This window comes from Neomonachus schauinslandi, chromosome 7 (genome assembly GCF_002201575.2).
Source record: "Neomonachus schauinslandi chromosome 7, ASM220157v2, whole genome shotgun sequence".
NCBI classification, from domain to species: Eukaryota; Metazoa; Chordata; class Mammalia; order Carnivora; family Phocidae; genus Neomonachus; species Neomonachus schauinslandi.
The window spans coordinates 678,983-704,053 of NC_058409.1; the positions used below are offsets into that span (position 1 = coordinate 678,983).

At 39.5% G+C, this 25,071-nt stretch overlaps 1 protein-coding gene and 1 pseudogene across 1 annotated transcript; both read left to right on the plus strand.

Moving 5' to 3' along the window:
* The first annotated feature begins 12,720 nt into the window (after nt 1–12,720).
* On the plus strand, nt 12,721–15,176 carry LOC110580247 (annotated as a pseudogene).
* Nucleotides 15,177–15,358: 182 nt separating this feature from the next.
* GCSAML (germinal center associated signaling and motility like) lies at nt 15,359–18,804 on the plus strand. Its single transcript, XM_021689903.1, has 3 exons — nt 15,359–15,362; nt 17,610–17,638; nt 18,562–18,804. Exons 1-3 carry the CDS (start codon nt 15,359–15,361, stop codon nt 18,802–18,804), a joined length of 276 nt encoding a protein of 91 aa, XP_021545578.1.
* The last annotated feature ends 6,267 nt before the right edge of the window (nt 18,805–25,071 follow it).

Consider the following 25,071-nt stretch of genomic DNA (forward strand, 5'->3'; position numbering starts at 1 on the left):
CACTGAGAAAGCAGTCCATTTTCATTCTTCTGCATGTGGCAGTCCAAGTTTCCCAAAACCATTTGTTGAAGAGACTGTCTTTTTCAATTGGATATTCATTCCTGCTTTGTTGAAGATTATTTGACAATAGAGTTGAGGGTCCATTTCTGGGCTCTCTGTTCTGTTCCATTGACCTATGTGTCTGCTTTGTGCCAGTACCATACTGTCCTGATGATGACAGCTTTGTAATATGGCTTGAATAACCTGAAATTGTGATGCCTTCAGCTTTCGTTTTCATCTTCAACATTACTTTGGCCATTTGGGGTCTTTTCTGGTTTCATACAAATTTTAGAATTGTTAGTTCTAGCTCTGTGAAAAATGTTGCTGTTATTTTGATAGGGATTGTATTAAATGTGTAGATTCCTTTGGGTAATATAGACGTCTTAAAAATATTTGTTCTTCCAATCCATGAGCATGGAATGTTGTTCTATTTCTTCGTGTCTTCCTCAATTTCTTTCATAAGTGTTCTCTAGTTTCCAGAGTACAGATATTTTACCTCGTTGGTTAGGTTTATTCCTAGGTATCTCATGGTTTTTGGTGCAATTGTAAATGGGATCAATTCCTTGATTTCTCATTCTGCTGCTTTGTTGTTGGTGTATAGAAATGCAATAGACATGTGTGTGTGTTGATTTTATATCCTGCAACTTTGCTGAAATCGTATATCAGTTCTAGCAATTTTTAGGTGGAGTCTTTTGGGTTTTCTGTATAAAGTATCATGTCATTTGCAAAGAGTGAAAGTTTGACTTCTTCTTTGCCAATTTAGATGCCTTTATTTCTTTTTGTTGTCTGATTGCTGAGGCTAGGATGTCTAGTAATATGTTGAACAACAGTGATGAGAGTGGATATCCTGTCATGTTCCTGACCTTAAGAGAAAAGTGCTCAGGTTTCCCCATTGAGAATGATATTCACTGTGAGTCTTTTGTCTATGGCCTTTATGATGTTGAGGTATGTTCCCTCTATCCCTACTTTGTTGAGGGTTTTTATAATGAAAGGATGCTGTATTTTCTCAACTGCTTTTTCTACATGTATTGAGAGGACCATATGGTTCTTACCCTTTCTCTTATTAATGTGGTGTACCACATTGATTTGCAGATGCTGAACCACCCCTGCAGCCAGGAATAAATCCCACTTGGTCGTGGTGAATAATCCTTTTAATGTACTGTTTGATCCCATTAACTATTATCTTGGTAAGAATTTTTACATCCATGTTCATCAGGGATATTGGTCTGTAATTCTCCTGTTTAATGGGGTCTTTGTCTCATTTTGGGATCAAGGTAATGGGGCCTCATAGAATGAGTTTGGAAGTCTTCCTTCCATTTCTATTTTTTGGAACTGTTTCAGGAGAATAGGTATTAATTCTTCAAAGGTTTGGTAGAATTCTCCTGGGAAGTCATTTGGTCCTGGACTCTTGTTTGTTGGGAGATTTTTTGATTACTGATTCCATTTCTCTGTGGGTTATGGATCTATTCAGATTTTCTATTTCTTCCTGTTTCAGTTTTGTAGTTTGTTTCTAAGAATGTATCCATGTATTCCAGATTGCCTAATTTGTTGATATAATTGCTCATAATATTCTCTTATAATTGTTTGTATTTCTGTCGTGTTGGTTGTGATCTCTTTTCTTTCATTCGTGATTTTATTTTTTGGGTCCTTCCTCTTTTCTTTTTGATAAATCTGGCTAGGGGTTTATCAATCTTATTAATTCTTTCAAAGAATTGGCTCTGGCTAATTGAATTTAAATTTTTAAAAATGAGGAACAAACAAAGAACCAGCTCCTAGTTTTGTTGATCTCTTCTACTGTTTTTTTTTTTTTAATTTCTATATCATTGATTTCTGCTTTAGTCTTTATTCTGTCCCTTCTCCTGCTGGTTTTAGGCTTTATTTGCTGTTATTTTTCCAGCTCCTTTAGGTGTGAGTTTATGTTTGTATTTGAGACTTTTCTTGCTTCTTGAGAAAGGCCTGTATTGCTATATGCTTCCTTCTTTGCTGCATCCCATAGGTCTTGAACTTTCGTATTTTCATTTTCATTTGCTTCCATGTACTTTTTAAATTCTTCTTTAAGTTCCTGGTTGACCCATTCATTCATTTTTTTTTTTTATGTTATGTTAATCATCATACATTACATCTTTAGTTTTTGATGTAGTGTTCCATGATTCATTGTTTGTGTATAACACCCAGTGCTCCATGCAGAACGTGCCCTCTTTAATACCCATCACCAGGCTAACCCATCCTCCCACCCCCCTCCCCTCTAGAACCCTCAGTTTGTTTCTCAGAGTCCATAGTTTCTCATGGTTCGTCTCCCCCTCCGATTTCCCCCCCTTCATTCTTCCCCTCTTCTTATCTTCTTCTTCTTTTTTTTTTTTAACATATAATGTATTATTTGCTTCAGAGGTACAGATCTGTGATTCAACAGTCTTGCACACTTCACAATGCTCACCATAACCCATTCATTCTTTTTTTTTTTTTTTTTTTTTTAAAAATTTTTTTTGTTTATTTGAGACAGAGAGAATGAGAGACAGAGAGCACGAGAGGGAGGAGGGTCAGAGGGAGAAGCAGACTCCCCGCTGAGCAGGGAGCCCGATGCGGGACTCGATCCCAGGACTCCAGGATCATGACCTGAGCCGAAGGCAGTCGCTTAACTGACTGAGCCACCCAGGCGCCCCAACCCATTCATTCTTAAGTAGGATGTTCTTTAACCTCCATGTATTTGTGGTCCTTCAAAATTTTTTCTTGTGGTTGATTTCAAGTTTCATAGCATTGTGGTCTGAAAATTTGCATGGTATGATCTCAATCTTTTTGTACTGCTTGAGTCCTGATTTATGACCCAGTATGTGACCTATTCTGGAGAATGTTCCATGTGCTTTTGAAAAGAATGTGTATTCTGCTGCTTTGGGAAGAAATATTCTGTTTTAAGTCCATCTGGTTGAGTGTGTCATTCAAAGCCCTTGTTTCCTTGTTTATCTTCTGCTTAGATCATCTATCCATTGCTGTGAATGGGGTGTTAAAGTCCATGCTATGATCGTATTACTATTAATGAGTTTCTTATAGTTTGTTATTAATTTAATTATATTTTTGGTTGCTCCCAAGTTAGGGGCATATTTACATTTGTGAGATCTTCTTGTTGGATAGACCCTTTTATTGTGATATAGTGTCCTTCTTCATCTCTTATTATAGTCTTTGATTTAAAATCTAGTTTGTCTGATATAAGGATGGATACTCTAGCTTTCTTTTGATGTTCATTAGCATGATAAACAGTTCTCCACCCCCTCACTTTAAATCTGTAAGTGTCTTTGGGTCTAAAATGAATCTCTTGTAGGCAACATACTGATGGGTCTTTTTTGTTTGTTTGTTTGTTTTTATCCATTCTGATACCCTGTAATTTTTTTTTAAAGATTTTATTTATTTATTTGAGAGAGAGAATGAGAGACAGAGAGCATGAGAGGGAAGAGGGTCAGAGGGAGAAGCAGACCCCCCGCTGAGCAGGGAGCCCGATGCGGGACTCGATCCCAGGACTCCAGGATCATGACCTGAGCCGAAGGCAGTCGCTTAACCAACTGAGCCACCCAGGCGCCCCTGATACCCTGTAATTTTATTGGAGCATTTCATCCATATATATTCAGAGTAATTATTGAAAGATATGAATTTAATACCATTGTATTACTTGTAAAGTTGCTGTTCCTGTAGATTATCTCTGTTCCTTTCTAGTCTTTTTTACTTTTGGTCTCTCTTTCCTACTCAAACGGTCTCCTTTAATATTTCTTTAGGGCTGGTTTAGTGTTCATGAGCTCCTTTAGTTTTTGTTTACCTTAGAAACACTTTATCTCTGCTTCTATTCTGAACAACAGCCTTACTGGATAAGTATTCATGGATGCACATTTTTCCCATTTAGCATGTTGAATATGCCAGTCCTTTCTGGCCTATCAAGTTTCTGTGGACAGGTCTATTGCCAGCCTTATGTGTCTACCCTTGTATGTTAAGGACTTTTTCTCCTGAGCTGCTTTCAGGATTCTCTCTTTATCTTTGTATTTTACAAGTTTCACTATGTTATATCTTGGTGTTGACCTGTTTTGGTTGATTTTGAGGGGAGTTCTCTGTGTCTCTTGGAGTTGAATGTGTGTTTCCTTCCCCAGATTACAGAAGTTCTCAGCTATAATTTGTTCAAAGGAACCTTCTGCCCTTTTTCCCACCTGTCTTCTGGGATTCTATGATATGGATATTATTTTGTTTTACAGAATTGCTGATTTCCCTGTCTACCTTCTGGACCTAATAGTTTTCTTTCCCTTTTCTTTACAGCTTCATTATTTTCCATAATTTTATCATCTATATCACCTTTCCTCTCCTCTGCTTCTTCAATTCTTGTAGTGATTATATCCGGTCTGTTTTCCATCTGTTTTGTTATAGCATTTTTTTTTTTAAATTTCTGCCTGACTAGTTTTTGGTCTTTTATCTCTACAGCAAGTGTTTCTCTGGTATCTTCTATGCTTTTTTCATGTTCAGCTCATAGTCTTATAACTGTTGATCAAAACCCTAGTTCAGATATATTGCTTACATCTGCTTTGAACATGTCCCTGGCTGTGAAACATTCCTGACCTTTCTTTCAGGGAGAATTACTCCATCTTATCATTTTGGCTAAGTTTCTATCTTTTGAGCACTATGAAAGCTTGTTATGTTTCCTGCATCTCAGAGTAAGGTATATTAAAAAGAGGTCATATGCTGTCCAGGGCCTGGCACTTCAGAAAGTGTTTCTTTTGTAGGCTGTGTACACTCTGTTGTTGCATTTTGGCTGCTCTTTCCCAGTGGTTTGTCTTTTACAGAGTTCCTCCTTGCTTTTAGTGGGGAGTGATTGGACCTTTAACTAGGTGTGCTTTGATTTGTTTGTTAAGGTAAGCCTGGAAAAGAAAAAAAAATCCTGATTCAAGACAAGAGGAAAGAAAAAGGAACAAAAAACCGAACAGACATATATATATATATATATATATATATATATATATATTTTATATATATATATATATATATATATATAAGACTGGTTCCAAATAATAAGAAAGAAAGAAGCAAAAAAAGAGTAAGGAAAGAAAAAAAAAAGTCTGATCCAAAAGGTAAGAGAAAGAAACAAACCAACAAATGAAGAAAAAAAAATTATAAGCCTGATACCAAGAAAAAGGTAAAGAAAAAAAGAAGGAACAATATATAAAAGATAAAAATTTAAAAAAAAAGAAATAAATGGCAAGATTTTGTTGTTGTTTTTTTGATGGCTGCATAATATTCCATTGTATATATATCCATTACATCTTCTTTATCCATTCATCGGTTTGCAATGATGTGGATGGAACTGGAGAGTGTTATGCTGAGCGAAATAAGTCAATCTGAGAAAGACATGCATCAGATGACCTCACTGATATGAGGAATTCTTAATCTCAGGAAACAAACTGAGGATTGCTGGAGTGGGGGGTGGGGTGGGAGGGATGGGGTGGCTGGCTGATAGGCACTGGGGAGGGTATGTGCTATGGTGAGTGCTGTGAATTGTGCAAGACTGTTGAATCACAGACCTGTATCTCTGAAACAAATAATACAATATATGTTTAAAAAAAAAAAGAAGATAGCAGGAGGGGAAGAATGAAGGGGGTGAAATCGGAGGGGGAGACGAACCATGACAGACGATGGACTCTGAGAAACAAATTGAGGGTTCTAGAGGGGAGGGGGGTGTGGGGATGGGTTAGCCTGGTGATGGGTATTAAAGAGGGAGCATTCTGCATGGAGCACTGGGTGTTATGAACAAACAATGAATCATGGAACACTACATCAAAAACTAATGATGTAATGTATGGTGATTAACATAACATAATAAAATAAAAACAGAAAAAAAAAGAAATAAAAAAAGAAAAAATTAAAAGAAAAAAGAAAAAGAAAGCCTCATCCTATTTTCACCAGAACTGAAGCTGACGCTTTAGAGCACTCTTTAATCGATAGACTAGTTATATGCTTGGGGTTTGTGTTGCTCTTCTGAGGGAGAGGCCCAGTGGGCTGGCTCACAAGCTGACTTGCCCTTGTAAAGATGCTCCTGCCAGGAGCTGGGGGTGCAGGGTTCAGGGTAGGGGATTCCAGCCTCCACTGGAGGTGCTGTGTTTCTCTCTGTAGTCCATCTGTGCTGGTGGGCTGTGGGGGGGAAGGGAGTGGTGGTGAAGGAAGAAGATGACATCACCCCATCCTCTTATCTCCGGGGAGGGGAACTTATGGTTGCTGCTGCTCAGGTGGCCCTCACAGAAAAGCAAACAATCTCCTATGTTCTGGGCTTTCCTCAGATCCCTGGCCTTAACCTGTCTGTGCTCAGGCCGTTGAGCAGCTGGGATTCAAAACTCCCCATTGTAAAGGGCCTGGCAAGGTGCAGCCCTACTCTTCTCCCCCAGAGCAGAGGCTTGTGGCATGCCCAGCACCATCCTGTCCCAGAAAAGCAGTTGCACAATGTGTGTACTGTCCTAGAGTGTATTGTGTCACACAGCGAAAGGTGACCCAGTTATCTGCCATCTGCGCATGCTTCCGTCCCAGAAAAGCACAGTATTGTGTCTATTGATCCTCTTGTGACAGAGAATTAAAAGCAGCCACCATGGGGCGCCTGGGTGGCTCAGTCGTTAAGCGTCTGCCTTCGGCTCAGGTCATGGTCCCAGGGTCCTGGGATCGAGCCCCGCATCGGGCTCTCTGCTCAGTGGGAAACCTGCTTCTCCCTCTCCCACTCCCCCTGCTTGTGTTCCCTCTCTCGCTGTCTCTCTCTGTCAAATAAATAAATAAAATCTTAAAAAAAAAAAAAAGCAGCCACCAGGTTGTCTGCAGTCTGCAGGTGTCTCTGGTCTCTGCTCAGGTCTGTCCAGAAGAGCAGCCGCTCTGTGTGTGCACAGTGGCTTGAGTCTATTGTGGATCAGAGAGGAAAGCTGCTACCAGGGTATCTGACCTCTGTGCACCTATGTCCCAGCTCCCACCTGGTCTTTTGTCCTCGGAGAGGTAAAATACACTCTTGCAAATGTACTCCAGGAAGGGGTGTGATCCCTCCCATGCTACCCAGGGGATCTCCTCGCTGAGTCTTATGGAACAATCCCTACCTGCTGCACTCTCTCCTGCTCTCTCCCTCTCCTTGACTTTGTTTGACAAAAAGGGTTCCCTCCCTTTCACGGCCCTGTGGCTTTCCTCTCCCCCAATTCACAGCTCTAAAGCTCACATCTCCCACATTCTCTCCCTCCAGTTGTGCAGATTGTTTTCTTACTCAGATTATATTCCTAGTTATTCAAAATAGTTTGATGTTGGGGCACCTGGGTGGCTTAGTCGGTTAAGTGTGTGTGCCTCCAGCTCAGGTCATGATCCCAGAGTCCTGGGATCGAGCCCCGCATCAGGCTCCCTGCTCAGCGGGGAGCCTGCTTCTCCCTCGGCTGCTCCCCCTGCTTGTGCTCTCTCTCTGTGTCAAATAAATAAATAAAATCTTAAAAAAATAGTTTGATGTTGATCTAGCTGTGTTCAAGGGACAAGGCAAGCTCAGGGGCCCCTACTACCCTGCCATCTTAGCTCCTTCCCCAACTAGGTGCAATTTAAATAAAGACTTAAAAATTACCACCTTTGCACCTTTTCGATATTCAAATCAATAATTTCCTGATTTCCTTAAGGAAGATACATTGCTGTTGGTTAGTTTGTTTACATTCCGTTTGGACCAGGTCACCAGAGCAGATTAGGAGAATCGATGTGATCATGTTGCCCATTGGTCAAAATATGTTGTGGTGATATTCACAGGCTGTGTTTATGGATCCTTTCCACCCACTGTGAAACAGATATAGGAGAAAATTATTTTACCCTTTACTCTGATTAGTGGGGTCAAGTACAAAGGATATTCTTTCAGAGCAATTTACTTGGCCTTTTGATTCTTGAATTACAAATTTAAAGTCATGATGGTATCTTGATTTCTGTTTATGTGCTTCAGAAGCAGTCAGAATGATCTGATGGCTCAGTCTTTGTACTCTTCATTCTTACCGTAATGGTCTGTTGGAACAGCCATTTAGGCTGGCCTCTTCCATTCTGGTGACTGCAGGTTAGCTTTAGCAAACTCTTAGCCATGTGTGCGGTGGACCACTTGTTTCCCATATTTCAGTACTGTTGGGATTCTCTCTGCCTCTGAACCAAACCTGATGATATAACTAAAACTAGGTTCTCATACTTTGGGGACTTTGTTGCTTTCAATCATTCATGGTACCAATTGTTGCAGTTCAGTCATAATTACTGGTTTGAATTGCAGAAAAGACATTGCAGTCCACTAAAGTCTTATGAGTCATAATAGGGTTACCAGATTTACTAAAAAAGAAACAAGCAGAAGGTTAATTTTGTATTTCAGAAAACAAACAAACATAGTGATGCTTTCCAGTGTATTATGTCATGGACTTAGGGAAAGGAGGATTTTCTTTGCTATTTTATGAAATGTTGGGGGATGGATGAGTAGTTTACATTAATATATTCACTTTAATATTCATATACTCCCAAATCTGTATTTTCCTGTTTTCTTCAATAATAAGGGATACATATGTGGTAGGCGGGATAAAGACATCCAGTTTAAATCTGAATTATTTTTTCTTTAATATGACAAAAAGGGATTTTGAGGATGTAATTAAAAATCTTAAGGTGGGGAGAGTATCTTAGATTTTTAAAAAAGTTTTTATTTTAATTCAAGTTAGTTAACATACAGTGTAATATTACCTTTGGGTGTACAATATGGTGATTCAACAATTCCATACATCACCTATATACCACATCTTTTTTTGGTGGTGGTAGGGAGGTAACACCTGACATTAATTTTTCCTCAAGTGTTTATTTAAATTCTGGTTAGTTAACATACAGTGTGATATTAGTTTCAGATGTAGAATGTAGTGATTCATCACTTACACAGAACACCCAGTGCTCATTACAACAAGTGCCCTCCATAATCCCCATCACCTATTCAACGATACCCCCACCCGCCTCCCCTCCCGTAATCATCAGTTTGTTCTCTAATAGTTAAAAGTCTGTTTCCTGGTTTGATTCTATTTTTTTTCCCTGCCATGTTCATCTGTTTTGTTTCTGAAATTTCACATATGAGTGAAATAATACGTATATACCACATCTTTATGCATTCATCAGTCAATGGACACTTGGCCTGCTTCCATGATTTGCCTATTATTGATAATGCTATAGACATAGAGCTGCATGTATCCCTTTGGATTAGTGTTTTTGCATTCTTTGGGTGAATACCCAGTAATGGGATTTCTGGATCATAGGATAGTTCTATTTTTAACTTTTTGAGGAAACTCCATACTGCTTTCCACTGTGACTATACCAGTTTGCATGCTCACTAACAGTGCAGGAAGGTTCCTCTTTCTCCACATCCTCGCCAAAACCTGTTGTTTTTTGTGTTGTTGATTTTAGCCATTCTGAGTGGTGTGAGATGGTATCTCATTGTGGTTTTGATTTGTATTTCCCTGATGATGAATGATGTTGGGCATCTTTTCATGCAGAACATCTGTTAGCCATTTTTATGTCTTCCTTGGAGAAATGTCTATTCATGTCTTCTCATTTTTAATTGGATTCTTTGTTTTTTGGGTGTTGAGTTTTATAAGTTCCTTATATATTTTTGATACTAATCCTTTATCAATATGTCATTTGCAAATATCTTCTCTCATTCTGTAGGTTGCCTTTTACTTTTGTTGACTGTTTCCTTCACTGTGCAGAAGCTTTTTATTTTGATGAAGTTCCATTTTATTTTTGCTTTTGTTTCCCTTGCCTCAGGAGACATATCTAGAAAAAATTTGCTATGACAAATGTCAGAGAAGTTACTGCCTGTGTTCTCTTCTAGAGTTTTTAGGCTTCAGGTCTCACATTTAAGTCTTTAATCCATTTTGAATTTATTTTTTGCATATGGTGTAAGAAAGTGGTAAGTTTCACTCTTTTGCATGTTGCTGTCCAGTTTCCCAACACCATTTGTTGAAGAGAATGTCTTTTTCTCATTGGATATGCTTTCCTGATTTTGTGAAGGATAATTGACTATCTAATTGCAGACTTATTTCTGTTTTCTAGTCTGTTCCATTGATCTGTGTGTCTATTTTCGTGCCAGTACCATATTGCTTGGATTACTACAGCTTAATGATATAACAAAGTCCGGAATTGTGATGCCTCCATCTTTGCTTTACTGTTTCAAGATTGTTTTAGCAATTCAGGGTCTTTTGTGGTTCCATACAAATTTTAAAATTGCTCTAGTTCTGTGAAAATTGCTGTTGTTATTTTGATAAGGATTGCTTTAATTGTGTAGATTGCTTTGTGTAGTGTAGACACTTTAACAATATTTGTTCTTGTAATCCATGAGAATGGGATGTCTTTCCATTTCTTTGTGTCCTCTTCAATTTCTTTCATCAGTGTTTTATATATTTCAGAGTACAGATCTTTTACCTCTTTGGTCAGGTTTATTCCTAGGTATCTTATTTTCAGTGCAAATATAAATGGGATTGATTCCTTAATTTCTCTTTCTGCTGCTTCATTATCAATGTATAGAAATGCAACCAATTTCTGTACATTGATTTTGTATCCTGACACTTTAATGACTTTGTTCATCAGTTCTAGCAGATTTTTGGATGAGTCTTTCAGGTTTTCTATGTAGAGTACAATATTATCAGTAAATAGTGAAAATTTTACTTCTTCCTTACTGATTTGCATGTTTTTAATTTCTTTTTGTCTGATTGCTGCAGCTAGGATTTCCAGTACCATGTTGAATAAAAGAGGTGAGAGTGGAAATCCCTCAGTTCATGATTATAAAACAATATTAAGATTGACATTTTGGGGGTGCCTGGGTGGCTCAGTCATTAAGCGTCTGCCTTTGGCTCAGGTCATGATCCCAGGGTCCTGGGATCGAGTCCCACATTGGGCTCCCTGCTCGGTGGGAAGCCTGCTTCTCCCTCCACTTGTGTTCCCTCTCTTGCTGTGTCTCTGTCAAATAAATAAATAAAATCTTTAAAAAACAAATATTTTTAAAATTATTATTATGTTATGTTAATCACCATACATTACATCATCAGTTTTTGATGTAGTGTTCCATGATTTGTTGTTAGTGTATAACACCCAGAGCTCCATGCAGAACGTGCCCTCTTTAATACCCATCACCAGGCTAACCCATCCTCCTACTCCCCTCCCCTCTAGATTGAAATTTTGTCTAATTAAATCATTTTATATCAATACATTTATAAATAAATAAATAAGTCACATACACAAAATTGGTGCATTGAACATGACATTTTATTTTTGAAAAATAGTGAGCTATGAGAAATTATTAGCATATTGTTGTTTTGCAGAATCTGTTAAATTTACCTAGTATATACTAAGGCTCACTATCAAGCTTATGAAGTTGTAAATTTCAGAATTACTCAATATTCCTCTTATAAATTGGTATTTTTGCCATATTTAGTGTTCTGTGACATCCCTCATCCTAGATTGTTAATTAAAAAAATATTAGTTGTGGGAAGCAGGAAGATGGCAGTGGAGTAGGACCCTGAGCTTGCCTCATTCCACCAACATGACTAGATAACAAGCAAATCATCTTAAATACCCCAGAAATAGACCTGAAGACTGACGGAACAAACTCAACAACTAAAGGGAAGGAAGAAGCCACATTTAAGAAGGTAGGAAGTGCAGAGATGTGGTTTAGGGGAGAAAGATCACAGGTGTTGTGGAAGGGAGGGAGCCATGGTCATAGGCACAAGGGCAAGAGAGAGAGAGGAGGAAATAGAGGAACACACAAGGAGAATGTTTCCCTAAAGCCATTGGCTTGGAAAATGGGGATCCCTGAATATCATGGGTTCCTGCAACCAGCAAGGCTTAAAGCTTGGAGTTTTAAAGGCCAAGGCTTGGCTGGAATAGAGCCTGGAGGGCACTGTGCTGCTCCTGGAGAGAAGGCAGGCAAATAACTGGGGAGCAGATAGCATGGAAGCAGCAATCTGAAGAACACCCAGGGCACACAGGTGGGAGATTATTTGCTCCTCTCCTAGCACTTCCCTGATAAGCAGCATTCATGGAAACGTCTCTCTGGGAAAAATGGAGCAGGTCAGTGCCATTTCTGTCCCTTGCACCTCAGCATAAATATAGATTCATCTCTGGGAAACAGTGCAGTCCCAACACTGGCTGCCTAAATTACTTACCCCAAGACTCACACCCCTGTCTCTGGTGGAAGTGCACTTCTCAGTCACACTTGCCTCAGTTCCAGTGCAGTGGGCCCTTTCCCCAGAAGACATATCTCCTGACCAGAGTTTTCTAGGGCCTCGCTTCCAGTGGAGGAGGTGTCAAGTGTCATTACACAAGCAGACTAGAGCACACCTAGTTAAAACTGCACCATATTCAGGTCAGGGACCAAACACTGCCCACAGCAAGCAAGGAGAGCCTCTGTAGATGACTGGTCTGAAGGATAGAGCAACCAGAACACAACAGCAGGGTGTACAGAGCATACACCAGAGATACTCCCTAAAGTGCCAGGTGCTACATGACTTCTTCACAAGGCCATTATTTTTAGGAGCAGGAGACATAACTGGTTTTTCTAACACACCAAAGAAGGCAGAGACTTAGACAAAATGTAAATTCCAAACGAAAGAATAACATGAGGACTTGTTCAGAGATTTAAGTAAAACAGATATAAGCAACATGCCTGATAGAGAATCCAAGGCAGTGATCATACAGATACACACTGGGGTTGAGAAAAAAATAGAAGACATCAGTGAGACCCTTACCACAGGAACAAAAGGTATAAAAAGGAATCAATCAGAGATGAAGAGTACAATGAATGAGATTAAAAACAGGCCTGATGCAATGAGCACCAGGTTAGAAGCAGAGGAATAAATTAGTGACCTATAAGACAAAGTAATGGAAAGCAGTGAAGCTGAACAAAAGAGAGAAGGAAGAATTATGCAAAAGGAGAATAGACTTAGGGAACTCAGGGACTCCATCAAACATAATATTTGTCCTATAGGAGTCCCAGAAGGAAAGAGAGAAAAGGGGTGGCCACCTGGGTGGCTCAGTCAGTTAAGCGTCTGCTTTCAGTTCAGGTCATGATCCCAGGGTCCTGGGATGGAGCCCCACATAGGGCTCCCTGCTCAGCAGGGAGTCTGCTTCTACCTCTGCCCTTCCCCCCCTCATGCTCTCTCTCACTCTCTCTCAAATAAGTAAATAAAATCTTAAAAAAAAAAGAAAAGAGAGAAAAGGGCACAGAAAGTTTATTTGAAGAAATAATAGATGAAAACTTCCCTAATCTGGGGAAGGAAACAGATGTCCAGATCCAGGAGGCACAGAGAGCTCCCTTCAAAATCAACAAAAGTAGCAACACCCAGACATATTGTAATTAAATTTGCAAAATATAGCAATAAAGAAGAAAAAATCTTAAAAGCAACAAGACAAAAGAAGTCCTTAACTTCCAAAGGAAGACCCGTAAGTCCAGCTTGAGATTTCTTAAGACACTTGGCAAGCCAGAAGGGAGTGCCATGATATATTCAATGTGCTAAATGGGAAAAATATGCAGCCGAGAATATTCTATACAACAAGGCTATCATTCAAAATGGAAGAAGAAATAAAGAGTTTTCCAGACAAACAAACATGAAAGGAGCTCATTATCACTAAACCAGTCCTTCAAGAAATATTAAAGAGGACACTTTGAGTGGAAAGGAGAGATCGGAAGTGACAGTATAAAGACAGGAAACATAAGCAGTAAAAGAAGAAATGTTTCTGTAAAAATCAGCCAAGAACTCACACCAAAAAAAAGATATAAAGTATAATAACATATACCTAAAATGTATGGGGGGAAAGGAGAAAAGAATTGGTTCAAATTGGATTACCATCAACTTAATATAGACTGCTATATGCAGAAGATGTTGTATACAAATATAATACCAACCATGTATCAAAACCCACTAATGAACATGTAAAGAATGAAGAGAAAGACAACCAAATATATCACTAAAGAAAATGAGCAAAGCCTAAAAAATAGAAAGACAAGAAAGGATCAGAGAAAATATCCAGAAACAACCACAAAACAAGTAATAAAATGTCAAATACATATTTATCAATAATTACTTTGAATGTAAATGGACTAAATGCTCCAATCAAAAGACATAAGGTGTCGGAATAGATAAAACAAAAACAAGCCCCATCCCTTTCCACAGTACCCAAGGAGAGTATGGCGTTGTTTGTGTTCCCATCAGAACTTATAGGGAAACTTCCACAAAGTCCAGAGCCCTTGATGTCCTGCAAATGAATGAAGAGGGTGTCCTTAAATTCCTTGCAGCAGGAGCCCACTTAGGTGGCACCAACCTTGACTTCCAAATGGAACAGTACATCTACAAAAGGAAAAGTGACAGCATCTACATCATGAATCTGAGGAGAACCTGGGAGAAGCTTCTGCTGGCAGTGCATGCCATTGTTGCCATTGAAAACCCAGCTGATGTCAGGTCATATCGTCCAGGAACACTGGCCAGTGAGCTGTGCCAAAGTTTGCTGATGCTACTGGAGCCACTTTATTGCTGGCCACTTCACTCCTGGAACCTTCAATAACCAGATCCAGGCAGCCTTCTAGGAGCCCAGATTTCTGGTGGTTACAGATCCCAGGGCTGACCACCAGCCTCTCACAGAGGCATCCTATATTAACCTGTCTACCATCTCTCTGTGTAACACAGACTCTCCTCTGCACTATGTGGACACTGCCATCCCTTGCAACAACAACAGAGCTCACTCCACGGTCTGATGTGGGTGAGGCTAGCCCTGGGGAAGTTCTGCGCATGTGTGGCACCATTTCCCATGAAGACCCATGGGAGATCAAGCCTGATCTCTACTTCTACAGACATTCTGAAGAGATTAAAAAGGAAGATCAGGCCACTGCTGAAAAGGCTGTGACCAAGGAGGAATTTCAGGGTGAATGTACTCCAGCTCCTGAGTTCACCACTACTCATCCTAAAGTCACAAACTGTCCTGAAGGCATGCAGGTGCTCTCGGTGCCTTTTCAGCAGTTCCCTACTGAAGACTGGAGCACTTAGCCAGCCACTGAGCATTGGTCTGCAGCTCCCACTGCTCAAGCCATTGAATGGGTAGGAACAAACTCTGTGTGGTCTTAAGCCGCTCTTCCACAAAGGCAAAGTTGAAATAAGGTCGACAGAAAATAAACAGTTTCTAAAAGTTGAAAAAAAAACCCCGAAAACACAAGACCCATCTATATGCTGCCTGCAAGAGACTCATATTAGACCTAAAGATACCTGGAAATTAAAAGTGAGGGGATTGAGAAACATTTCTCATGCAAATGTGTATCAGAAGAAAGCCAGAGTAGCAATATTTACACTGGACAAACTAGACTGTAAAATGAAGACTAACTTTTTTTTAAATTTAATTTTATTATGTTAGTCACCATACATTACATCATTAGTTTTTGATGTAGTGCTCCATGATTCATTGTTTGCATAAAACGCCCAGTGCTCCATGCAGTACGTGCCCTCCTTAATACCCATCACCCAGCTAACCCATCCCTCCACCCTCCTCCCCTCTAGAACCCTCAGTTTGTTTTTCAGAGTCCATAGTCTCTCATGGTTCGTCTCCCCCTCTGATTTCCTCCCTTCATTTTTCCCTTCCTACTATCTTCTTTTTTTAACATATACTGTATTATTTGTTTCAGAGGTTCAGATCTGTGATTCAACAGTCTTACATAATTCACAGTGCTCACCATAGCACATACCCTCCCCAATGTCTATCACCCAGCCACCCCATCCCTCCCACCCCCCACCACTCCAGCAACCCTTAGTTTGTTTCCTGAGATTAAGAGTCTCTTATGGTTTGTCTCCCTCTCTGGTTTCATCTTGTTTCATTTTTTCCTCTCTTCCCCTATGATCCTCTGTCTTGTTTCTCAAATTCCTCATATCAGTGCGATCATATGATACTTGTTTTTCTCTGATTGACTTATTTTGCTTAGCATAACACCCTCTAGTTCCATCCATGTCATTGCAAATGGCAAGATTTCATTTTTTGATGGCTGCATAATATTCCATTGTATATATATACCACCTGTTCTTTATCCATTCATCTGTCGATGGACATCTAGGCTCTTTTCACAGTTTGGCTATTGTGGACATTGCTGCTATAAACATCGGGGTGCATGTATCCCTTTGGATCCTTACATTTGTATCTTTGGGGTAAATACCCAGTAGTGCAATTGCTGGATCATATGGTAGCTCTATTTTCAACTTTTTGAGGAACCTCCATACTGTTTTCCAGAGTGGCTGCACCAGCTTGCATTCCCACCAACAGTGTAGGAGGGTTCCCCTTTCTCCGTATCCCCACCAACATCTGTCATTTCCTGACTTGTTAATTTTAACCATTCTGACTGGTGTGAGGTGATATCTCATTGAGGTTTTGATTTGGATTTCCCTGATGCCAAGTGATGTTGAACATTTTTTCATGTGTCTGTTGGTCATTTGGATGTGAAGACTAACTTTTTGAGGAACCTCCATACTTTTTTCCACAATGGCAGTACCAGCTTGCATTCCCACCAACAGTGCAAGAAGGTTCCCCTTTCTCTACGTCATCACTAACACCTGCTATTTCTTGTGCTGTTGATTTTAGCCATTCTGACTAGTGTGAGGTGGTATCTCATTGTGGTTTTGATTTGTATTTCTCTGATGATGAGTGATGTTGAACATCTTTTCATGTGTCTGTTGGCCATCTGGATGTCTTCTTTGGAAAAATTTCTGTTCATGTCTTCTGTCCATTTGTAATTGGATTATTAATTTATTTTTGTTTTTGAGTCTTATAAGATCTTTATATATTTTAGATACTAGCCCTTTATCAAATATGTCATTTGCAAATATCTTCTACCATTCCTTATGTGCCTTTTAGTTTTGTAATCTCTTTGACATTGTCCATAGCAACTTGTTTCTAGATATGTCTCCTGAAGTAAGGGAAATAAAAAACAAAAATAAACTTAAAAAAAAAACAGATTTGAACAAATAAAGAAATAATTCTCTAAAATAAATACCAGTTGTGGATCTCAGATTAACAACAAAAATATAAATTACTTTAGCCTTCATAGATGCAATTAACCTGAATCTTAATATTTGTGTTTAATTTGAAATAGTTGATTTTGTTACTTCAGTATCTATCTGTCATATTATAGAATTTATATCCTAAATTTCATATATAATTGTTCTTTCTTTGAACTTGCCATACTTTACTGTCATAGCATGTTTGTGAAGAAAATTTTATTGATCAAATCCAAAATCTACCTTTATTTAGCAAATTTATTTTAGCAAATTACACAGAAACACAGTATTAATGCTTCCTGAACATATATTCACATATGTTCTTTTACATAGATTCACATATATTAACATTTATTCTTTCCTGATCTTGTCATTCAGCTTGAGAACCTCAATAATAACATGAGATAATGTCACATACTTAGATAGTGACTTCCTTGCAGTTTTGTCACTGTATTTTATCCTTTCCCCCTTTTCCCCCATCTTATGATAGTTCAAAAAATCTTATTTTTTTTAATCCATCAGGTAAAGAAGTTTCATCTACTTCTAATCAGGTAATAAAAATATTAATTTGTGTGATAAATGTCAAAATACAGATGACTTTATTTAAAGATAGCTGTAGGTCTTTCTTGTAATTTCTGAATGAGCTTATCAAAGTATCTTATGCTTTAAATACTTTTATTTATCATTTTAATGTTGAAATAGAGAACATTAAAAAAATAAAACATTATTTTAACTGATTTTGATGACTGGCAAATTCTAATTGTTGACCCAACTCTACTGAAGTTTATTATTTTAATTTTCAAAACTACCATAACAGAAATAAAATGAAATAAATTTACACTTATAATTTGACTACCATAAAACATTAATTCTTTTGTTTTCTATGTTGTGTTCCAATGGTTAAGCCCAGAAGTTAACATTTATATTTAGAAGTATGGTGGTAATTAATAGATATAAAAATGTTTATTCCTTTTAATACTACATCACAAGCATTTTATTGATTTAATTACAATATAGTATCTTAATGTTTTCATTTTTCTTTCATGGTCTATGCAACTGAGAATGTATTTAAGCTCAGAAATTTAATTTTACTTTGTCTTATGAAACTTGTTTTTTTATGTCGTTTGAGTAATTACTCATTTGAGGTATGATTATTGCATATTTAATGTCTGATTATGTGTGACTTAATGTATACAACTACTTTCTTTTAGATATTCAGAAGGATAATAATATCCTTCTTTTCTCTTTTGTTATTTGAAGTGAAATGAAAACATAACAATAGTAGCTCAGAGCACAATACATATTTGCTAAAATGAAGTCTGTAAGATATCAGGATTTGGAGAAAGGGCTTTGGATACCTGATGTGTAAGATCACTGTCAGACAAGAAGAAAGGAAGGGCAGTCACTAAGCTCAAATCTGATGGATGGTCCTGGATCCTTTATTTATTGTTATTATTGTTTTTGTTCTTGGCAGGAAAATGAGAATGGCAGTGGTTCTGAGGAACTGTGCTACTCCATCATTAGTCACAGACCTTATCGGAGGCCCTCCCTGAGCTCCAATGATGATGGTTATGAGAATATTGACTCTACCACAAAGAGAGTGAGGCCATTTAGAAATGGGTCAGAAACAGAATATGCCCTTGTCAAGATGACTTGTGTTACTAGGCCTTCTTCCTGTACCCTCGAGCATGATTATGAACTTGTGCTTCCCCACTAGAAATCTCATGATTCATCATCTTACACTAACAGAGATGATACAAAATAGTGACCTCCAGGAAAGTGTTTCTACATCTTTGGGACATGACAATTCTGTGGTTTGGGTTAAGCCATATAAATTGACATAAAGGTATAGAGAATTCTACATCTTTTTGTTTGTAAGGTTTGAAAACATGGAGATGGTGGAACCTTCCTAGGCAATGGACATCCATAGATATATGACCTAATATCTGATTCCAACACTGCTCTCCAAATTTCAAATGCGAAAAATTTCTGCTCATAATTATCTATTTTACTTTTGAGGTGTAATCTACTCAATAAACTTTTAAAATATAAGACCAATGACCCTTTGCTAACCTGATTTTTACTTAAATTTTTATTTTTTCATGTATTAGAAATTCTTGTTGGTAAATTGTGGTAAGAGTTCCAAGAATCAATAGGTTTTGATATTGACCTTTCTGAGAGGGGAAGCTGAAAGTCATTAAAAAGGAAGAAATGTGTCAAGTTTAGTTACCCACTGCCTTTTTCTCCAATGGGAAATCAGAAGACTCTGTTCAAAGATCAGTAAAAAACAAAAATAAACAAACAAACAAAAACCCAAAAGTAAACTTTGTGCATATAGCTTTGTTCACAACATACTAGTTAGTTTAATCTATTACTAGTTACCTCTGCTGAGGGATTGTAAAGAGTGTTTGGTCTTAAAATTCAGGCATATTGGGAGTTCTGGGAAGATGCCAGAGTAGGAAGATCCTAAGATCACCTCACTCCACAAACACACTGAGATAATAGACACATTAGTGCAACTAACTCTGAAAAGGACCTGGAGACTGGCAGAACAGATTTTCCATAGTTAATTATCTAGAAGAGGCCATTTCAGAAAAGGTAGGAAAGGCAGATACTTTGGGAAGCAAGTACCTGGCAAGACTAACCACAAACAAAAAGGACACCATAAGCATGGTGAAACAAGAAGGTAAGACTTCCACACCAGGCACCCGAGGTATGGGGGACCTGCACTAAGATGAGTCCCCCTAATATTTGGCTTTGATAACAAGTGGGGCTTAAATTGATGAGTTTCTACAATCAGTGGGCCTTAACTCCAGGTACTTTAAAAATCAGTGGGCTTAGCTCCAGGAGAGCTGGAGGGCAATAGAAAACTGAGTCTCCACCCTTAAAGAGATAGCATAAAAAAATAACCCTGCTGAGATACAGCATGGAATTAGCAGTTTGAAAAGTGCTTGGAATACACAAGAGGAGATTTATTTACTCATCTCAAGTAAATAAATACTTCTCCAAGAACAAAAAGGCACCATTTTCTAGATAGCAAGACATTTGTGGGGATCGGCAAGAATGGCCTCCACCTACCTTGCTAACACCATGCATCTCACCCACATGTTCTCCTCCAGATCCACCCCAATCAACCCACCGCACTCTGTCGGCCTCCCTCCAAAGTGACTACTGCCCCAACACACCCTGAAAGCAACCTCAACAGGGACCAGCACCATTTGGAAGTGACTCCTTCCCTGGGGAGAGGGGAAGATGACCAGACCAGTGCACCAGCAGTCCAAGCCACTGAATCTTATACCTGGCAGCACAGAGAGAGCACACTGGTAATCAGTGCAGCTGCAGCTCTGGTGGGTAAACTGGGGCAGGCATCTAGTCTGTCTGGTCCCACCCACAAATGAAAGCTTTTCAGGGGACAATACAGGGAAGAGCACCCTGCAAGATGGTATGACTGCTGTCCCAATAGATGGACTGGGAGTAGGCATCTGGTCTGACGGCCAGATTAGCCCAGCAACAAAAGTCTCTTAGGGGGCCGCATAGTGAGAGGGCCCTGCAGTTCAGTGTGACTGTGGTCCCAGCAAATAGGCCGAGGCAGGCATCAGCTCTGACTACTGACATGGCAACTACAAGCCCATAGTGGCTCCAGACAGGCCTATTAACAGCACAGGAACCCAGCCCTCCCTAGTGTGTCAGAACATTGCAGCCAACTGGACTGAAAATAAACATGGTTCAGCCACAAGAGTTGGGCACCTGCAACCTACACAGGAGACACACCTCAAGTGCTTGGTCTGGTGAATAGGGGATATTGTATGACAGGGTGCCATAGGATCTCTTCTTCATAAGGCCACTTATTTTCAAGATCTGGAACATAGCTGACTTTCCTAATACATAGAAACAAACAGAGTCAGACAAACTGAAGAAACAGAAGAATAGGTCTCAAATAAAAGAACAGGGCAAAGCCACAGCAAAAGAGCAAAATGAAACAGGATATGCCTGATAAAGAATTCAAAGTAATGGTCATAAATGTACTCACTGGACTTGAGAAAAGAGTGGAAAATATCAGTGAGATCTTCAACAAAGATATAGGAAATATAAAAATGAACTAGAAATAAAGAACACAATAACTGAAATTTCAAAATAAATACACTAACGGGAATCACTAAAACATTAGAGGAAGCAGAAGAGCAGATCAGTGATCTTGAAAACAGGGTAATGGAAAGTAATAAAGCTGAATAGCAAATAAAATAAGAATAATAAAAAATAAAAAATACATTAAGGGAACTAGGTGGCATCATCAAACCTAATAACATTGGCATTATAAGGATCCCAGAAAGAGAAGACAGAGAGATGGGGGCAAAAAATTTACTTGAATAAATAATAGCTGAAATTTTCCCTAACCTGGAGAAGGAAACAGATATCCACATTCAGGAGGCACAGAGAGCCCCCAACAAAATCAACTCAATGAGGTCCACACCAAGACACATAACAATTAAAATGGTAAAGAGTAGTGATAGAGGGATGCCTGGGTGGCTCAGTTGGTTAAGCGTCTGCTTTCAGCTCAGATCATGATCCCAGGGTGCTGGGATCAAGTCCTGCATAGGGCTCCCTGCCCAGCGGGGACCCTGCTTCTCCCTCTGCCTCTGCCTGCCCCTCCTCCTGCTTGTGCACTTGCTCTCTCTCTCTCTCTGACAAATAAAATAAAATCTTAAAAAAAAAGTAGTGATAGAGAACATTAAAAGCAGCATAGAAAAGTTACAAACAAGGGAAAGCCCATAAGGTTACCAGCTGATCTTTTAACAAAAACTTTACAGCAAAAAGAGAGTAGCATGATAGGTTCAATGCTCCAGTCAAAAGACAGGGTGTTTGGCAGAGACATGAACAACATGTCTCCAAAGAAGAAGTACAGATGGCCAACAGATGCATGAAAAGATGATCAATATCACTCATCATCAGGGAAATGTGAATTAAAACTACAATGAGATATTATCTCACATCTATCAGAATGGTTAACATACACACACACACACACACACACAGGAAACAAGTGTTGGTGAGGATGTGGAGAAAAAGGAACGCTCGTGTATTGTTGGTGGGAATGCAAACTGGTGCAGCCAGTGTGAAAAACAGTATAGAGCTTCCTCAAATAATTAAAAATAGAATACCATACGATCCAGTAATTCCACTACTGGGTATTTACCCAAAGAATGCAAAAACACTAATTTGAAAAGATATGTGCACCCCTATGTTTATTACACATTATTTACAATAGCCAAATTATGTAAGCAGCCCTAGTGTCCATCAGTAAGTGAATGGATAAAGAGGTGATATATATATATATGTTAGAATATTACTCATCCATAAAAAAAGAACGAAATCTTGTAATTTGCAACTACATGGTTAGGTCTGGAAATTATAATACTTAATGAAGTAAGTTGGCCATCTTATTTGGATGCTGAAAACTTCAAATAACCCCTTGCTAAGTAGTATGATTAGACTGACGAAAATTTGTATCCTACAGGCATCCTTTTCCCTAAGTGATTCCTGATGAACTATACACTAGTGAACACATATCTTAATTACTTCCTTGGGGTTCTTTGCCCCAGTGACCTCAGCCAAGTAAACATACTATATTTCCCTCTTCTTTACCTCCTTATATTCTCATTTTAGAGACAAAGGAGAGTCTATTCCAAGAGTAGACTCATTTTCTCTTTGCTGGCGTCTGCTTTTCGACCTCAGGTAAACAACGTCAGTGACAATGCCCTTATTTCTCTTCATATGTATGTGTCCATATATCTCGTGACAAGAGGCTCTATGGAAAATAAAGCAATCACTTATTTATGGCTCTTTTATAATAAATACATAATTGAATAAAATTTTATATTATTAATTAGATTTAAGGGAAGCTAATATGATTTTTTCCCCAGTATTTTACCAGATATATGTTTCTCTTATGTCAGTTAATTAAATGACTTATTTGCACATAGATCCAAAACTACCAATCTGTTCACTCTATGTCATGGAGGATGTGCTAACTTGAAAACAATATTATTTGGATATCATGTAAATATTTTAAATAATTTTGTCCTTTTCCAATACATGAATGTTATCATGTAGGCAAAATGTGTCATACAACACATTTATAGTTCAATTAAATTTTCAGAAAGCATAAACCAATTAAAAAATATTAGGAGGAGGGGGAAAAGATGGCGGAGGAGTAGGGGACCCTATTTCAACTGGTCCCCGGAATTGAGCTGGATATGTACCAGAACACTCTGAGCACCCACGAAACCAGCCTGAGATGTAAGAAGATCTGTATCTCTACAAACAGAATATCGCAGGTGGTTGGTTTTGAGGTACGAAGCAGAGAGCCGAGATTCTGCGGGCAGATATTGGAGGATAAACGGCAGGGGAGGGTGCCTGGACGTGGGGATCCTACACCACCGGTGAGTGACAGCGTCGCGCGCTGTGTACGGGCACAGACTCGCAGACCGGTAGTGGCGGGGAAAGGACTTTAGGGCAGCCCCAGGGGTGGAAAACCAGATGGCGGGGTCGCGCGCACGCCAACCGCAGACCCCCGGACAGAAACCAGAGCAACGGTCGCGTCCACGCGAACTACAGCCTCCGAGACGGAAACCCAGTGCGCCGGGGTCTTGCCGGTGAACTGCAACCCCCCGGGTGAAAATCCCAAGCAGTGGAGTCGCGCGCGTGCGCGCGAATTGGGAGCAGCTGGCGGTTTTAGAAGCACAAAGGACAGAGACGTGCCCCAACCTGGAGGAAGGACTGGGAGCACTGCGGAGGGGAGCACAACCCAGGATGCTGTAGTTTATAGCAGCACAGACAGAAACGGAGATAGTGTGGCCTGGAGAGCTCACTGAAGAACAGACTGAGGTCTCTGCTCTGAGGCAGAAGGTTGGAAACGGTCTCTTCTGCTCTGACTCGCGGAAGAGACGCGGAAAGCCACCAGGGAAAGGCGCCAGAGAACAAAAGCCCCAAAGACTGATTCCCGCTGAGCCCATCTCCCAACACAGGAGGGAAGGGCAACTCCGCCCAAATAGGGTTGCCTGAGTAACAGCCCGGCAGGCCCCTCCCACAGAAGACAGGCTGGAAAAACAAGAGGCCAGCAACCCTAAGGTCCCAAGAAAACAGGTGCATCTTGCTTGGGTTCTGGTCAATAATTTCGACTCTATACATTTCCTCAAACACCCATCAACAGAATGACTAGGAGGAGGAGCCCCCAAAACAGAAAAGACTCAGAGATTATGACTTATGCTGCAGATTTACAAATGGATGTGGATATAACCAAGATGTCAGAGATGGAATTCAGGCTAGCAATTGTGAAGACAATGGCTAGAATGGAGAAATCAATTAATGGCAACACAGAGTCACTAAGGGCAGAAATAAAAGACGAATTGGCAGAACTTGAAAATGCTATCAATGAGATCCAATCCAATCTAGATAATCTAACAGCTAGGGTAACTGAGACAGAAGAGAGAATAAGCGATCTGGAAGACAGTATAATAGATAAAAAGCGAAAAGAGGAGGCCAGGGAAAAACAACTCAGAATCCATGCAAATAGAATCAGAGAAATAAGTGACACCATGAGGCATTCCAATGTCAGAATAATAGGAATCCCGGAGGGAGTGGAGAGAGAGAGAGGGCTAGAAGATGTATTTGAGCAAATTGTAGTTGAGAACTTCCCTAATCTGGGGAATGAAACAAACATTCGAATCCTAGAGGCAGAGAGGACCCCTCCTAAGATCAAGGAAAACAGGCCAACACCCCAGCATGTAATAGTAAAACTTGCAAATCTTAGAACCAAGGAAACCATCTTAAGGGCAGTTAGGGGGAAGAGATTCCTTACGTACAGAGGGAGGAACATCAGAATAATGTAAGACCTATCCACAGAGACCTGGCAAGCCAGAAAGGCCTGGCAAGACATATTCAGGGTACTAAATGAGAAGAACATGCAGCCAAGAATACTTTATCC